General features: G+C 31.4%; 1 protein-coding gene and 2 long non-coding RNA genes across 4 annotated transcripts; all 3 read right to left on the bottom strand.

The window, feature by feature from the left end:
* Positions 1-947: 947 nt before the first annotated feature.
* On the bottom strand, positions 948-11,006 carry LOC132729438 (fibrillin-2-like). Its single transcript, XM_060715205.1, has 9 exons — positions 10,841-11,006; positions 10,302-10,433; positions 8,663-8,794; positions 8,098-8,229; positions 4,797-4,922; positions 4,017-4,322; positions 3,327-3,461; positions 2,995-3,022; positions 948-2,004 (listed from the first exon to the last, which is right to left on the bottom strand). The coding sequence occupies exons 1-9, from the start codon at positions 11,004-11,006 to the stop codon at positions 1,881-1,883; spliced, it is 1,281 nt and encodes a 426-aa protein (XP_060571188.1). The 3' UTR covers positions 948-1,880.
* Positions 11,007-11,359: 353 nt separating this feature from the next.
* LOC132729440 (uncharacterized) lies at positions 11,360-12,731 on the bottom strand. 2 transcript variants are annotated; one of them, XR_009625622.1, is made up of 3 exons: positions 12,600-12,731; positions 12,066-12,197; positions 11,360-11,485 (listed from the first exon to the last, which is right to left on the bottom strand). It is a non-coding gene; the product is annotated as an uncharacterized LOC132729440 (long non-coding RNA). The 2 variants fall into 2 exon arrangements; XR_009625623.1 differs by lacking the exon at positions 11,360-11,485 and adding an exon at positions 11,637-11,674.
* A 382-nt stretch (positions 12,732-13,113) lies between these two features.
* LOC132729439 (uncharacterized) lies at positions 13,114-15,075 on the bottom strand. Its single transcript, XR_009625621.1, has 4 exons — positions 14,944-15,075; positions 14,446-14,577; positions 13,911-14,042; positions 13,114-13,239 (listed from the first exon to the last, which is right to left on the bottom strand). It is a non-coding gene; the product is annotated as an uncharacterized LOC132729439 (long non-coding RNA).
* Positions 15,076-19,251: the final 4,176 nt, after the last annotated feature.

The following is a 19,251-nucleotide window of genomic DNA, read 5'->3' as shown; positions in this document are numbered from 1 at the left end:
GTTGGATATGTGGCCTGCTTTCTAAATTTGTCTTTTGACCTCTTATCTGTGATATGCAGGTTTTATAACCTCTGATCCCCTTTTAAAAAGCCATTTTATTTTATTCCGCCCATTGTTTTCTCGTTTAGGGCACATGCATTTTTTACTTAGGGGCCATAGGCCGTTTTTTATGGAATTGCACTAACGTGTCACATTGAAGGTTCCATGATAACCGCCATATGAACACATCTGCGGATGTTTCAAAATTCAAAATTGTACCAGTTCATGTTAAATGTTGAATTCTGCTTAAGCCGGAGATAGGGGTGTAGGGGTGTGGATGGTAGTTTGCACTTTACAGTACAGTCCATAAACAGGCTCAAGCAAACCGAGCCTGCAACATTTTTAATTATGCCGTGTTGGGCTTTCTTTAGAGATTCTTATTTTCCCTATTTTATCGCCACATCAGCGTTCTTTGTGCCGTGAGGAACCTGTAAAAAGTCGCCCCGTACATTCAATCAGAGTTATTATATTTCCGATCCTGAAAGATTGTTTAGCACGACATTAGTGTTGTGCATGTGGTAATTTAGTTATTTCTATTCGGCTATTTTCTTGTTGGGTGGTTCCAGTATTCCTCACTTGAATACTGTTGAATCACCCCTGGGATATATGGCCTGTTTTTTGTTTAATTTGTCTTTTGACGTCTTATCTGTGATATGCAGGCTTCATAACCTCTGATTCCCTTTCAAAATTCAATTTTATTTTGTTCCATCCCTTGTTCTTATTTTCTCTATTTTGTTCACACATCTTAAGCGAATACCTTACCACAACATCATTGACTTGCAATAAAGTTAGGTACCAAACTAAATTATTTAGGTATGGGTTTTATTATAATTTTTTTTTTTTGCACTGATTATTGGCAATAACAAACAAATATAAATGATTAAAATTATCAGCAGCAGAAAATAAGGTGATAAACCTATATGAAAACAAACTGTTTATACAATGTGATGCCAATTATTTTTGCAATAGGCAATATGCAGTCGTGTGTAATTTAAATTGATTGCCAATATGATGCCAATCCAATTATTACATGTTAACAAGCTTTAATCTTTGCGGAGAAATCATTTTAAACAAATAACAATTGTTTTTTCTGATATCATATCTTGTAAATATTAATAAAAAAATTCGTATGATATTCGTATGATAAAATAACATTATTAATAATTATTTACGGGCTATTAAAGCATGATATGTCAATGACGTTTCTTTTTAACAATCACTGCCCCCCCCCCCCCCAAAATGATGAATCATCTCCAAAAACCCACAGCATTCCAAAAAGGAAGGCGCTTCCGTAAGCTTCACAATAATACCACACATGTACTTTCATACAACTAACCTTATCTAAGTTCTTGCTGTTGTATTTTTCTTGTCCTTCGAGGTCATAAATTCTCTCATGTAATTGTAAAGATTGAAAAACGCTTAAGCCGGTACTATAGGGCGTGATGAATGTTGCACCTTTTACATTATCTCTAATGAACAGTTCTTTCAAATAGGCCAAAAGTTGTTGTGTTTTATTGTTGTTGTCAATGCATCTGAGGGATTATCCCTTTTCAGATTGTTTACTCTCACTTTAAATTTCGGCAATAAAAGCATTTTACCCAAAGAGGAGCATAGTATATATCTAAAATTTTAGAAAATAAAACAAAACAGTTGTAATAAAACACTTTCCCACTAAATTCATTATAACCTTGCTTATCATTCAAAATGTTTACACAAAAAGGATAGATTTAGCTGAATATATTGCTACATTTTTCTCTTTATGTACAAAATATATTGTGCTCGACTTGAATATACGAGCTAAAATTTTATATCTAAGTGAAACATTTCTGTCGATGATTCCTTTACATAGTTGATATGGCTTCGTATGGAGACCTTGAATCCCTCATTTCTGTCCTGAGGTCAGTATATGGATTTTCATACCCTCCACTGTCAGGAATATTTGTAGAGTCTTCGATATGTACACTCCTTTTAAACAAAATGAAAATACTACATGATTATTTCAAATATATATTACAAGACAATACATGTGTTTATGTTTGCAAACGTTTCTTAATATGTTAAAATACATTCAAAATGTTTACTAATCTTATTAGTGTGCATGTAAAATTGTCTCATAATGTTCAATCTTAGAATTTTCAGTAAATGTAGTTGAGAGACATGATATTATATTTATTTATGATTATTAAAACACAAATCCAACACACATGCGCAATAAATGTGATGATGCGTCAAACATTAAATTTGCAAAAATAAAGATGTCAGCAGTTATTCTTTTGCATGTATGCCCACCCTGACTGTTGATCTTGAACGCATTTGCTGGTTTGGCTGGTGCGCCATCTGGCCACATCTTCAATATTATTCCAAATTATATGTCAGTAAAATACCTCAGTTTGAAGCACTTGGTATAAATAGTATGTCAAATTACCGTTAATGAACATGAGTTTATCTGAACTTTTCAGGTTAGTTTCAAATATGCGCAAAAATTGTTCAAAAGTGCACAAATCTACCCCCAAATTAATACAATGTTATGTCACATTCTTGCAACAACGCTACCAGCATGTGGTTTGTGGACACACAGGGTGTATTATTTACTATCTTTCACTAACACTTTTCAATATTTTGTTGTTTGTTTTTTTTTCACGTAATTTCGCATTATTGTTTTAGCATATGCGTTGACTTGTGTTTGTTTTGAAATTAAATATATGTAATATCATTTCAACTCCCTCATCTGAATATTTAGAAAATTTCACCATGATCTTGCCAATATTGAACCTCATATGGCACCATTCATACATGTACACTTATACGATTTTAATGAAGATTCTTATTATTCAGCATTATAGCACAATCATAACTTGTATTTTAGATACAATACTAATTTTTAGTTTACAAATTGTAATATATTTATTCATTATACATTTATCATTAGATTAAGTATTTCTTAGAGACACTTACACTTGACTGTCTTTTTTCTGTGCGCGACCTGAAAAGTAAATGTTATCATTAAAACAAATTGCTACAGCACTTTCATGTATGATTTTCTAAATATAACTTGTCTAGCACATTCAATTTTACTAGCGTTTGTCATATAATGATATGGTTTGCGCAATAGTATTTTAAAGTGTAATGCAACAGTTATTACGGGGAATAATCTGTATAAACTAAACATCAACACACACTGAGATTTAATATATATATCAGATAGAATGTTACAAAGTTATGAATGAGGGGGTATGTTAAGTAAAACAGTCATCGTTGATTAACAAATATATGAAATCTTTACTTACCATCCTTCTGGACAGAGTCTCGCATTCTTTTCAGTTGGATTGTAACATAAATCGCATACGATATAACTACAACTACCATTACACTTAAGACAATGCCCACGATTAATGTAGTTGTAGTTTTAGTTTCTGTTTCAACTGAAAAATAAGTTCATTGTAATGATCAAATGTTATTATTTTGTGAAATTGTCAGCAAACTCTTACAGAAAGAAAATAAACCTTTAGTAAAACAATTTGATTACACATTGTAACAGACATAAGACAGCTACAACTATAAAAATGGCTACTCAAATGGGACATAAATATGAAAAAAAAAATTGAAATCAAATTCCAACTTGAAAAGTATCTAATGATGACACAAGTACATCTGTATACAAAAACAATTAATAAAATTGATTGCCTCCGTCTGGAAACCATTGAATGGTATAATGACACTCATGATTGATCCTATAACGTATACATAATTATCCATACGAAAATGCAGTTTTCTTATTTATTATTTTTTGGACTTGAACATTATTTCATTCACATGTATGTAGTCTTATATGTGACATAGCATGGGCAAGCTTAATAACGTAATACAAATTATATAGAAGAGTGCATATAATGAATCATGTGATTACAAACTAAACTGAATTTCTACAATTTTATCCTGATATTCATATTTTATAAGTTGCTTTCCATGATGCTTACCTTTGATAGGTGACGTAGTAAAAATGAGAATTTCCGAAAGCGGACTATTTCCAACGTCGTTATATGCGTACATTCGTACAAAGTATGTTGTAGAATCCCTAAGCCCTGTCAGAATTTTAGAAATTGGTTGATCATTTTGTTCGACTTTATCTTGCACTTCTGTATCTTCCCAGGACCTTTCACCAGTTCCTAACTGTATAACAAACGTTTGTGTCAACCCTCTATTGTTGCCAGGTAACCACGATAAACGGGCTTTATTATACTGAATATAATCTATTGTAAAACCTCTCGGTGTACTTGGTGGCTCTAGATAAATAAAGGTAATACTTAGTACATCTTAAATGATTCATATTTTAGTATGCTTCTGTTTTAAAGTGCAGTTGTAAAAAAAAAGTTATTTTGAAAGAGCGTTTCGTAAAACGAATTAACTTAGAAAAAACGTTATCTTCTATACAAAGGTTGTAACCGTAAGAAAAAAAAATATCAAGAAGTGTCAAATGTATCATCAAAAAAGCAACTATTTCGCAAAACCTTACTCCTGTGCACAATTTTGTCTGTGGATATATTAGAACTTATTTCATTATAACTTATTCAAGGTGCAATATATTTTGCAATTCAGTTTTATCTCATGCTTCTTACTGAAACCGGAATTATGCCTGAAACCAATGCGGGTAAAGTTGATTCAGAACAAGAAAAAGATGTCACGTTGCATTACTTTTAATTCCACAAGTCATTTGATTTTTAAATAAAAGCTTATGTGTCAGTTTGTATATAACTTACCTGTACATGAATTATTATAAAGTATATATCCAGTGTTACATGAACAGGTAAACGATCCATCAGTATTGGTACAAAGTCCATCAGAAAGGCCACAGACGTTTGTATATGTACCACACTCGTCTATATCTGAAATAATCTTAATAAACATGAATTGTTATTTGAACAGAATATTGCAAAACAATGTTAAATTAGGAAATAGATATCAATTCTGAGTGTTTTGTCGTAGACTATAATGCACGGTTTGATTTCAAATGCGGAGAAATATAATCACGAAAGCCGATACAAAGCATTGGAACGAAAAAAAATCGTGCATTATAACACTATATTGCACAAAGAATTAATATCTATTTTCATTCTATCATGTCTAGTTGGACTATATGTTTGGTGGTTAAATCATTTTCTCCCCAGAGTTTCCAATAGAAACGTTCTTTAAAGGCTGTTCCAGTCGGTTAAAAAAGCTGGCGTTAAGACCTCCGTTTACAGAAACACTTAATATTGAATACTAAAAAACATTGAAATAGCTTCTTGTTTTGACTGTTTTTGCACGCGCTGTTTGGAGCTACATTGTGATGAGTGAATTTGATCAACATGTCTGATTAATTTAAGACAATTTACGTGAGGATGAAGTCTGAGAGCATCAGTGAAATGTGCTGGACGCAATTTATAATGGTAAATGGCGTCAAATTTTCATCATTCAGCATCTTCGCCTCTATTTCGATTTAGTCATGTGATTTGTTGATCACGTGCTAATCGGTCTATAAAAAGGATTATCATTAGTCGATAGTTACATGGGAAACCCAGCAGGTTTCCCCAGGCGTTGATATTATCACACCACGATCGAGTATGAAATAGCGCGTATGTTATGAATACGCAAAAGAATTAACGTCTGAATTCCAGACTATGACGTCACATAAACAACACTTTAAACGTATATACAGCGTTAATGACTGAATTAAAGATATTGGTGTTAGAGTTAATTTTCTTAGACTATTTTCTAAAATTTTAGACTGTTTTCAGAACAAAATTCAACAAAACTTTTTTTTATTTATCAGATTTTTTAAACAAAATGGCGCCGTCAATGTGACGGTTTTGAAAATACAGAGCAAGTGAGTAAGAACGGCGAGTGTTTTATCGAAGAATAACGCACGTTTCCAGCCTTCTTTGTTTATATAGAAAGATTTCTGATAGTGTTAGAATGTTAGTTATTTGACTTAATATTCAAGTTAAATTTCATACATTTTGATACAACGTTTCTTTAGTTTCAAATATGTTATAGCAGCTAAATGATGCATGTAAAATATGAATAACACACAACAAATTTTCATATAAGTACAGTGCCAATGACTTAGGTTATCAGTTATTACAATAGCAACAACTCTTCCTTCAATGTCTTACTTTCATAACATATTTTTCGGATAGTTTCCTGAGAATAGTTACTGATAACTGAAAATGGAAGTGAACAAAGTCAATTTCTAAAATTTATATGGACCAGGGAAAAGGATAATTTAATGGCGAATTCAAAAATAATGGATTTTTTTTTGTAAAATGGCAGTTTCCATGCTTACCGTAAATATCAAAACTGTCAAAGCCACACTGTGTATGAAACAGTATACGACAGCTTAATACACACAACAAATACAATTTTACACAAAGATAACTTTATCTGATTATCTGATGATTCTGTATAGAACAATTAATAATCTGAACATAGTTCTTTTTAATATGTCTTTTTCAAGCTTCTTAACTGAACAAACAAGAGCACCGCTAGGCGGAGCATTATATGCCCGAAAGTTTTTTTAAGTAAGGATAAAGCATTTGTAAGACATGGGAATGAAATAAAGTATTACCTCCTTCACAAAGCAATCCTCCTTTGTAAAATTTTACAGCCTTGGTTGATTGATACTAAAGCTATTTAGCAAAAACCGTTTTCAGTTTAAAGGTAATAGTGACATTGACCTTTGACCTTGTGACCTAAAAATTAATAGGGGTCTTCTACTCAATATTGACAATTATCTTATGAAGTTTGAACACTATGGACCAGATGGAACTTAAGTTATGCTCCAGAAATCACAATGTTCAGTAAAAAGATTATTGTGACCTTGACGTTTGACCCTATGACCCGTAAATCAATAGGGATCAATGTATTGGACATAGCTGGTCATCCTATAAAATTTTACAGCTGTAGGTTGATTAATAATTATTGAGCGAAAACTCTAATCAGTTTTAAGGTAAAAGTGACCTTTACTTTTACTTTTGACCTTGAAACTCCAAAATCAAAAGGGGTCTTTTACCCAATATTGACAATCATCCTATGAAGTTTTAACACTATAAGCTAAATGGAACTTAAAGTTATGCTCCAGAAAGCAGAATTTTTAGTATAAAGATCGTTGTGACCCTGACCTTTGACCTTATGACCCAAAAATCAATAGGGGTCATGTATTGGACTAGGCTGTTCATCCCATTAAATTTTAAAGCTGAAGGTTGATTAATACTTAAGTTATTGAGCAGAAACTCTTTTCAGTTTTAAGGTAATCGTGACATTGACATTTGACCTTGTGACCCCAAAACCAATAGGAGTCTTCTACCCGATATGGACAATCATCCTATGGAGATTGAATATTTTAGGCTAAATGGAACTTAAGTTATGCTCCGGAAACCAAATTGCTAACGGACGGACGGACTGACAGAAGGACGCCAGGGGGTATAACATAATATGCCCGGCATATAAATATGAGAAAACTAAACATAAATTCTGTACATGGATTGATTAAAAAATATTAAAATAATGCTTCATAACAATTTCTATTCCATGCAAAAAGGAACTACCATTGCTGAAGTCAAATTAATGTTTGTAAAAGTGACATTATGCTAATATTTTCATAGTCAAGTTGAGCTGAATTGACTTGTTATTTCAAAAGTTTATTTTGGAAAATGTTTAAGAACAAATTTAAAATCTGCCTAAAATATAAAAAGACTGCCCCACTCTTTTTATACAATAAACGTATCAGGTAAGTTCTTATTGATATTGATAGAAATTCCGTTTCGTTTAGGGGGCTATTTATTGTTTATATGAAGTAAATTATTAAATTAAAAGGAATTATAGCTACATAAAAACTTATTTTCACTGTCACCTGTATACCCTTGAATGAGCATAATGTCACTTTAACCAAAATTAATATTTTATTTTCATCAAATTAAGGGAAGTTCTTTGCAAAAATATTTTACTAATAATTAACAGACCTATCGAGAAATCCATCGTTCTTTGTATATGTTACTTAACAACGACACAGCCGTATTTTACCTGTGCATGTAAAACCATCAGTCTTAAGTTCATATCCAGCGTTGCACGAACAAGTAAATGATCCTGCAATGTTCGTGCATCCGCCATTTGTATCGTCACAGTTGTCGGTATTTGCAGTACATTCATCTATATCTGAAAACAGCAAGTAATTATAATTGATTACAATAATTTTATCCTATCGGAAGCAACTGCACCTAATAATTGATGCAATAGCGTCATCTGATGGGTTCAAACCCCGTCAGGGGCAAGTCGTTGTTTCTTTGAGCAAGAAACTTTACACTAATTGCTCAGTACTGGTTGGTTCCAGGAACGGATTCGAAAGTGTGTCTATAAGCTTATAGCTTCCTACACAATCGAACTAAAATAAATTCTGTATAAACCAATAGCGTCATCTAATCCCCTACTTGATTTCTCTTAAATTTTACAGTGATAATCAGCATTAAGTTTATGTAATGTTGCAGGCAGTTCTTATAATTATTCACTTGTGTAATCGTTTGCAAATAATTACATAGAAAATTAATACCTCAACAAAACATTGAAAAAGACACTGATGCTCGTGCATTACCTGTGCATGTAACACCATCAGCCTCAATGTTAAATCCAGCGTTACACGAGCAAGTAAATGATCCTGCAGTGTTTGTGCAGCCGCCATTGGTATCGTCACAGTTGTCAATATTTGCAGTGCATTCATCTATATCTGAGAACAAAAACTGGTCGTTAATGAATAAGATCTTCACTTAACAAACCTGTAATATGTCTTACGTATTTAAAATTAAGATTATTCACGAAAATTGCTTCGTGTCAATCTCGTTATAAATCACGTGCACGTTTATTACATGCAAAATCATCAGTTCAAAAACATATCACACTGCCTTGTGTTACATATAAATGTTATTAAACTAACTATTAAGACTATTGAGACAGGACGACCAATATGTATCACGCCTTAACAAAACACATTCATTTACCTGTAGAATTTTGTTATACGAGTAATGTCTTACTCTACGACTTAGTAGAGACGTCTTATTCGGTACTTTTAGCGCTTTGATATATTTTCAAGTGTTAACGATACCATTTTTGTGTAGAATCACAGCGTTTATATTAAATCAACTGATTCCAAAACAAGATTAGATCAAATTAACAAGTGGTTTCGGTAATGAATGTATTGAAACAATTAAATTTCCAATATGATATATTTATGTAATATGAAAGTAGGCAAAGCCTATGAACGGGGAAGTCAGATAAAAAATTCGTCCTTTTTATTTTGCATGTTTCGTACAAGAGGTGACATTCGGTATTTCAAGCACCGCTTCCGTTTTCAATCGGAACTCCTCGACGATTATTCTTAATCCGAAAAGTTGCGATTATTCTGTTATCGGAATACTCGCCGAGTACCAGTGAGTTACATAAAAATTACTGCGCCCAAATAGGAATGACACTGAAAATTTCAATGATAGATAATGAAATCTATATATTTTTGAATATTTTTATTTGGTTCCCTTTCAAATATACACATGTAATCTAAAGCCGGGCAAGTCAAAGAGCCCGCTTCGCCTGTCGGCCTTTGACTTCCTGTATTAAATATGAGTTTTGTTTTTTGTTTAAACTAATTATACCCAAGTTCATAATATATTCTTAAACCGTTTGCTGTTCGCCTTTTCTATTAACGTTCCTTACATGAAAACATCAATCAAATATACGAGTTTTGGGATAAATTTACATCACATTTAGCGGTATTCGTATCACATTCACTATTACATTCACTATTACCATCAACACTACAGGCATTGTTATCATAACTGCAATCTACCGATGTGATAATTGCTGTAAAAGACAAAAACGTTGATAAAAATATTTTACTTTGCATTTGTATCATAGCATATATGAACAAAATGGTCTGAAAAAATTGAAATTTTCTAATCCATTTTTATCCATAAATAGATGAATGGATAGATGGATGGATAGATGGATGAATGGATGGACGGACGGACGGACAGACAGACAGACATAGAGATTGATAGATATTTGTTTCACTTTATTTTTGCTACAATTATTTGTGTTTTTGTAAATTACATTTCAAATAAATCTAGTCACCATACCATACAAATTTACCAACAAATGTCTGATTTTATTTTCAAAAAGCCTGTAACGTATCCAATATTTAATGAATAAAATATTATCAAAAACGTTTCGGTATGACTTACGTTCACATTTAATTCCAGTAACTGAAAATCCAGTTTTGCAAACACATTTAGCGGTATTCGTATCACATTCACTATTACCATCAACACTACAGGCATTGTTATCATAACTGCAATCTACCGATGTGATAATTGCTGTAAAAGACAAAGACATATATCATAATATTATACTTTGCATTTGTATCAAAGCATATATGAACAAAATGGTCCGTAAAAATTGAAATTAACTAATCCATTTTTGTCCATAAAAAGATGGATGGATGGATGGATGGATGGATGGATGGATGGATGGATGGACGGACGGACGGACAGCCAGACAGACAGACAGACAGACAGACAGACAGACAGACATATAGATATATATTTATTTAACTTTATTTTTGCTACAATTATTTGTGTTTTTGTCAATTTCATTTCAAATCAATCTTGTCACCATACCATACAAATTTACCAACAAATGTCTGATTTTATTTTTAAAAGCCTGTAACGTATCCAATATTTAATGAATAAAATATTATGTAAAACGTTTCTGTATGACTTACGTTCACAATTAATTCCAGTAACTGAAAATCCAGTTTTGCAAACACATTTAGCGGTATTCGTATCACATTCACTATTATCATCAACACTACAGGCATCGTTATAATAACTGCATTCTACTGATGTGATAATTGCTATAAAAGACAAAGACGTTGATAAAAATATCATTACTTTGCATTTATATCAAGCATACATATATGAACAAAATGGTCTGTAAAAATTGAAATTTTCTAATCCATTATTGTCCATAAAAGATGGAATGATGGATGGATGGATGGATGGATGGACGGACAGCCAGACAGACAGACAGACAGACAGACATATAGATAGATATTTATTTAACTTTATTTTTGCTACAATTATTTGTGTTTTTGTCAATTTCATTTCAAATCAATCTTGTCACCATACCATACAAATTTACCAACAAATGTCTGATTTTATTTTTAAAAAGCCTGTAACGTATCCAATATTTAATGAATAAAATATTATGTAAAAACGTTTCTGTATTGACTTACGTCCACAATTAATTCCAGTAACTGAAAATCCAGTTTTGCAAACACATTTAGCGGTATTCGTATCACATTCACTATTACCATCAACACTACAGGCATTGTAATCATAACTGCAGTCTACCGATGTGATAATTGCTATAAAAGACAAAGACATATATCAAAATATTATACTTTGCATTTGTATCAAAGCATACAAGTATATGAACAAAATGGTCTGTAAAAATTGAAATTTTCTATTCCATTTTTTATTCATAAATAGATGAATGGAATATTTTTTATTTGTGTTATTGTTATCATAACTGCAATCTACCGATGTGATAATTGCTGTAAAAGACAAAAACGTTGATAAAAATATTTTACTTTGCATTTGTATCATAGCATATATGAACAAAATGGTCTGTAAAATTGAAATTTTCTAATCCATTTTTATCCATAAATAGATGAATGGATAGATGGATGGATAGATGGATGAATGGATGGACGGACGGACGGACGGACGGACGGACAGACAGACAGACATAGAGATTGATAGATATTTGTTTCACTTTATTTTTGCTACAATTATTTGTGTTTTTGTAAATTCCATTTCAAATAAATCTAGTCACCATACCATACAAATTTACCAATACATGTCTGATTTTATTTTCAAAAAGCCTGTAACGTATCCAATATTTAATGAATAAAATATTATCAAAAACGTTCCGGTTTGACTTACGTTCACATTTAATTCCAGTAACTGAAAATCCAGTTTTGCAAACACATTTAGCGGTATTCGTATCACATTCACTATTACCATCAACACTACAGGCATTGTTATCATAACTGCAATCTACCGATGTGATAATTGCTATAAAAGACAAAGACATATATCATAATATTATACTTTGCATTTGTATCAAAGCATATATGAGCAAAATGGTCTGTAAAATTGAAATTTTCTAATCCATTTTTGTCCATAAAAAGATGGAATGATGGATGGATGGACGGACAGCCAGACAGACAGCAAGCCAGCCAGCCAGACAGACAGACAGACAGACAGACAGACAGACAGACAGATAGATAGATAGATATTTATTTAACTTTATTTTTGCTACAATTATTTGTGTTTTTGTCAATTTCATTTCAAATCAATCTAGTCACCATACCATACAAATTTACCAACAAATGTCTGATTTTATTTTTAAAAGCCTGTAACGTATCCAATATTTAATGAATAAAATATTATGTAAAACGTTTCTGTATGACTTACGTTCACAATTAATTCCAGTAACTGAAAATCCAGTTTTGCAAACACATTTAGCGGTATTCGTATCACATTCACTATTATCATCAACACTACAGGCATCGTTATAATAACTGCATTCTACTGATGTGATAATTGCTGTAAAAGACAAAGACGTTGATAAAAATATCATACTTTGCATTTATATCAAAGCATATATGAACAAAATGGTCTGTAAAAATTGAAATTTTCTAATCCATTATTGTCCATAAAAAGATGGAATGATGGATGGATGGATGGATGGATGGACGGACAGCCAGACAGACAGACAGACAGACAGACATATAGATAGATATTTATTTAACTTTATTTTTGCTACAATTATTTGTGTTTTTGTCAATTTCATTTCAAATCAATCTTGTCACCATACCATACAAATTTACCAACAAATGTCTGATTTTATTTTTAAAAAGCCTGTAACGTATCCAATATTTAATGAATAAAATATTATGTAAAACGTTTCTGTATGACTTACGTCCACATTTAATTCCAGTAACTGAAAATCCTGTTTTGCAAACACATTTAGCGGTAATCGTATCACATTCACTATTATCATCAACACTACAGGCATTGTAATCATAACTGCAATCTACTGATGTGATAATTGCTATAAAAGACAAAGACATATATCAAAATATTTTACTTTGCATTTGTATCACAGCATACAAGTATATGAACAAAATGGTCTGTAAAAATTGAAATTTTCTTATCCATTTTTGTCCATAAATAGATGGAATGATGAATGTATGAATGGATGGACGGACGAACAGACAGACAGACAGACAGCCAGACAGACATATAGATATATATTTATTTAACTTTATTTTTGCTACAATTATTTGTGTTTTTGTCAATTACATTTCAAATAAATCTAGTCACCATACCAAACAAATTTACCAACAATGTCTGATTTTATTTTCAAAAAGCTTGTAACGTATCCAATATTTAATGAATACAAGTATATGAACAAAATGGACTGTAAAAATTGAAATTTTCTTATCCATTTTTGTCCATAAATAGATGGAATGATGAATGTATGAATGGATGGACGGACGAACAGACAGACAGACAGACAGCCAGACAGACATATAGATATATATTTATTTAACTTTATTTTTGCTACAATTATTTGTGTTTTTGTCAATTACATTTCAAATAAATCTAGTCACCATACCAAACAAATTTACCAACAATGTCTGATTTTATTTTCAAAAAGCCTGTAACGTATCCAATATTTAATGAATAAAATATTATCAAAAACGTTCCGGTTTGACTTACGTTCACATTTAATTCCAGTAACTGAAAATCCAGTTTTGCAAACACATTTAGCGGTATTCGTATCACATTCACTATTACCATCAACACTACAGGCATTGTAATCATAACTGCAGTCTACCGATGTGATAATTGCTATAAAAGACAAAGACATATATCAAAATATTATACTTTGCATTTGTATCAAAGCATACAAGTATATGAACAAAATGGTCTGTAAAAATTGAAATTTTCTAATCCATTTTTTATTCATAAATAGATGAATGGATGGATGGATTGATGGATGGATGGATTGATGGATGAATGGATGGACAGACAGACAGACAGACAGACGGACAGACAGACATAGAGATAGATAGATATTTGTTTCGCTTTATTTTTGCTACAATTATTTGTGTTTTTGTCAATTCCATTTCAAATTAATCTAGTCACCATACCATACAAATTTACCAACAAATGTCTGATTTTTTTTCAAAAAGCCTGTAACGTATTCAATGTTTAATGAATAAAATATTAAAAACGTTCCGGTTTGACTTACGATCACATTTAATTCCAGTAACTGAAAATCCAGTTTTGCAAACACATTTAGCGGTATTCGTATCACATTCACTATTACCATCAACACTACAGGCATTGTTATCATAACTGCATTCTACCGATGTGATAATTGCTGTAAAAGACAAAGACGTTGATAAAAATATTATACTTTGCATTTGTATCAAAGCATATATGAACAAAATGGTCTGTAAAAACTGAAATTTTCTAATCCAGTTTTTGGATTGATGGATAGATGGATTGATAGATTGATGAACAGATGGGTGGCTAGGTAGATAGGTAGGTAGGTAGGGAGGTAGATTTTTGTTTAACTTTATTTTTGCTACAATTATTTGTGTTTTTGTCAATTCCATTTCAAATAAAACGAGTCAACCTACCTTACAAATTTACAAACAACTGTCTGATTTTATTTTCAAAAAGCCTGTAACGTATCCAATATTATTGAATAAAATATTATCAAAAACGTTCCGGTTTGACTTACGTTCACATTTATTTCCAGTAACTGAAAATTCAGGTTTGCAAACACATTTAGCGGTATTCGTATCACATTCACTATTACCATCAACACTACAGGCATTGTTATCATAACTGCAATCTACTGATGTGATAATTGCTATAAAAGACAAAGACATATATCAAAATATTATACTTTGCATTTGTATCAAAGCATATATGAACAAAATAGTCTATAGAAATTGAAATTTTCTAATCCATTTTTGTCCATAAACAGATGGAATGATGGATGGATAGATGAATGGATGGACGGACGGACAGACAGACAGACAGACAGATAGATATATATTTGTTTAATTTTATTTTTGTGCTACAATTATTTGTGTTTTGTCAATTCCATTTCAAATAAATCTTGTCACCGCTCAGTTGGGTGAACGTGTCAGTTTACACACAAAACGCACATTCCGGAAATAACGCACGCACGTTACACGCTATACGAACGAACGTTACACGCACGCTTTATGAAACGAAATACGCAGACGCACTCAAAGCGATATACGCTAAACGAAATAAGCTAAATGATATACGCACGCAAAATTGAAAACGTTTATAAACGTTTAATAAAATATTCTTATTATATAAGTGTTTAACAACTTTAGCTAGATCGTTTAGCGATTTGATTAAAAGCATGTATTTTAAACGGGTTTATGTTAGAGCTGTAATGCACTCAACCTGGCACACAGTATTGTTTGATGTGCAGCCTCAACAAATGATTTTTGTAATTATAAGCTATCATGTGGTAATATTAAAAAAATAATTTAACGGGTTCGTCTTGAATTGGGTACAATGAACAATGTGAAATAGGACTTGGAGTTTTATACATGTACCATCCATCACAGTCCCTCAAGGCAAATTTCACATTGTTTTATTACTAACTGTTGGGAGTCAAATGTCAAAGGGTGAGAAAAATATGCAGCCTGACTGGGACTTGAGCGAGGGACCCCTGGAATACTGTGCCGCAGCTGACTACTGACTAAGCTATCAGTCCGCTTGCACATTTTCTCCCCTCAATAGTAAACAGTTCTGAGCTGTGACTTTACTATAAAGAATTTAATAAATCAGTTTTACAGTTTCTTTTTTTGTGATTCCATATAACATGTCAGTAATGGTCCCAGGACCTCTACTCCAAATAAACTATTGTATTATAAGTGCAGGGACAGGGAAGGGAACACTTCCTTACTGATAGTGGATCTGAACACCTCTGTCCGTCCTGGTTTTGGGCATTAATATAGGAAATTTGCCATACCTTTTTTATTTTTCAATGAAATTTGGTGGGTTTTTTCATATTAATCAAACAGATGTAATTGTTACACAATATTATAGTAATATGTTGCCTTACTAACTTGGTTTTATTTCCTAGGAGGTTATAATAAGGTAAAATTACCCATTTTTTTAAAAGATTTAATGTATTTGCTTCAACAGTCAGGCATCATAGAAAATTTACCTTAACTTTCTTCATTGTCAATATAATTCAATGGGCTTTTATTATTTAAGTCAATTAGATGTAGTAGTTACTTGATAGTATAACATTATGCGGCTTTACTAACTTTGTTTTAGTGACCAGAACGTTATAACTAGGTAAACTTACCCAAATTTTCATTAATTTAGTGTGGTAAAGTTATAAATAAGGCAATATAGAAAATTAGCCATATTTTCTTAAATTTTCAATGAAATATGCTGGGATTGTCTTATATAAGTCAATTTGATGTAGGTTTTACTTAATATTATAATACTATGTTGCTTTACTAACTTTGATTCATTTACCATGAAGTTATAATCAGGTAAAATGACTCCCATTTTAAATGAATTAGTGTGTTAGCTTGGATAGTTATACATCATGGGAAATTAGCCATAATTTGTTTAATATTCAATTTAATTTATTGAGATATTCCTTATTTTAATCAATTAGATATGCTTGTTAATTAATATAATAGATTTATGTTGCATTCATAACTCTGTTTCATTTCCTAGGCTATAATAATAAGGTAAAATTCACCATTTTGTAGTGAATTAGTGTACTATCTTAAGACAGTAAGGCATCTTAGAGAATTTGCCATAATTCTTATATTTTGTAATGAAATGTGGTGGAACTTCCTTAATTTAGTCAATTAGATATGTTTGTTAATTAATATGATAGATTTATGTTGCACTTGTTGCTTTGTTTAATTTCCAAGGCCATTATAATTAGGTAAAATTTTCATATTTTGTAGTGATTTAGTGTATTATCTTGGACAGTTAGGCATCTTAGGGGATTTGCCATAATTTTTATATTTTGTAATGAAATTTGTTAGGACTACCTTATTTTAGTCAATTAAATATGTTTTTAATTAATATAATAGATGTATGTTATATGAAAAACTTTGTATCATTTCCTAAGAGGTTATGTTTAAGATAAAATTACCCGGTGTATCGACATTTTATGCGCTTTCATTAATAGTTGGGGTCCACATGGAATTTGCTATTACATTTGTATTTTTAATGGAAAATTATTGGAAATTTCTTTTTTAAGTCATCTAATTAAAGCTTTAATTAATAAAGTTTATTTGGATTGAGTTATCAATTATATTACTTTTCATAAGGATCTTGTATTATGCTCTTTTTAATGAATTGACTTACCTATGAAGCATAAAATTGATACCAATTAACCTGTCTTTATAAATTTATATAAATACATAGGTGATATTTAAGTAAGTGATATTATAGTTAGAACTTTATCAGTTATGAGGTTTATAACTTACACAAGTGACTTGGGACTACAGCATACCTAGCTTCCTAGCTGAGAAAAATCTTCAATGAATTATATGGTTATATATGGGCAGGTTATATACTATTAAGTTAGCAAAGGGCGACATGGGCTCATCTCTGGTATCTCAAAGGGGTATTATGTTAAGTAATGATTACGGATCGTTTAACGTTAAAAGTGATTTGAGATAAAATACATAATAAAAATCAAGAGAACTATATAAATATATCAAAAGGAGGTAATATTATGGACCTCATATAAAATTAAGATATATTTAACTTTTATTTGTACATAATAGGAATATTGCTATATCATTGTATTCTTTTTGTTTGATTGATCTGGTTGAAATTCATAGAAATCCAGCTGGGTGAATTTAATATCATAATATTTGTTAACAGATGGATAAATTAAACTGGATTATATCAATATTTTGACCAAACGGCGTACCAAAAAGACAGGCAGTATTAATAGAACAATAAAAATGACAACCACAATACTGTGGATTATTACACATTTAATAGAAACACAGAATTGCAAAGGGAATACCTAATCAAGGTATCATTATTTAACAAAACATATATTTATTAAAGATCACAAGTAATACAATACAGCAATATGGCTCTTAAACAGGTCTTGAAACAAAATAAAGGTCCTTAAAAGCCTAGGCCACATACATAAATAGCAGTCTATGCCCTGATTATGAGACAGTTATGGGAATATTGTAAAGGGTGACTTAGTCTTTCTGTTGTGATTACATGTACAACTTTGGACAGCAGCTTTAGTTACTGATTTTATTTATCATTTATGTTATGGAGGGACACTGGTTTTCAACATCCAGGTTCTCAGGCAAAGTCAATCCTACTACAGACTCCTAATAGAGTAGGTGTTAATGCTTGCAATCTTGAATAAATTTGTGGACTAAATTTTATGGTGGCTGAGTTGGTAATGGGACTTTCCGGATAATGGACATTTTCTACCAGACACGTCGAACCAGATTTTGGGACACTTCGGAACAGATTATTGGACATTTCGAACCAGATATTTGGACACTTTGGCCCATACATTGGACACTTCGGACCAAACTTTAAGACACTTTATACTTATGTGTGGGAGGTATCGGGCCAGATTAAAATATTATATTTTGTTATATACATGTATATTGTTATTTTTACGGCGACCTGAAAAAACGACAAAATGCAATAGGCGCCGGGCAAAATAGAACAAAACTTCTTAGTCGTATTTTCAGAATTTCAAGTTTTTGCCTGGTGCCTAGGGAAGCAAAAGTACAACATGGTACATATTAGCCACCATTGAATTTTCTTATCTAGAAAAAAGGCTGGCTATTTTTATTTGTACAAAAATAGTACAATATGTATAATAAGTAAAGTTTTCACCATACATGTATAAATAATGAAACTATCAAAAAATGTCTCATCCCATTTTAGTAAAAATAATTATAAAACACGTAATTATACATAACTTTATATTGTTATTGTAATTTTTGTGGAATGAATGTGTGTGTGTGTGTGTGTT

This window comes from Ruditapes philippinarum, unplaced genomic scaffold (assembly GCF_026571515.1).
Source record: "Ruditapes philippinarum isolate M1 unplaced genomic scaffold, ASM2657151v2 ctg7130_1_1_1_1, whole genome shotgun sequence".
NCBI lineage: Eukaryota > Metazoa > Mollusca > Bivalvia > Venerida > Veneridae > Ruditapes > Ruditapes philippinarum.
The sequence above is the reverse complement of the archived record's forward strand: the minus strand, read 5'-3'. Positions and strand labels throughout refer to the sequence as shown.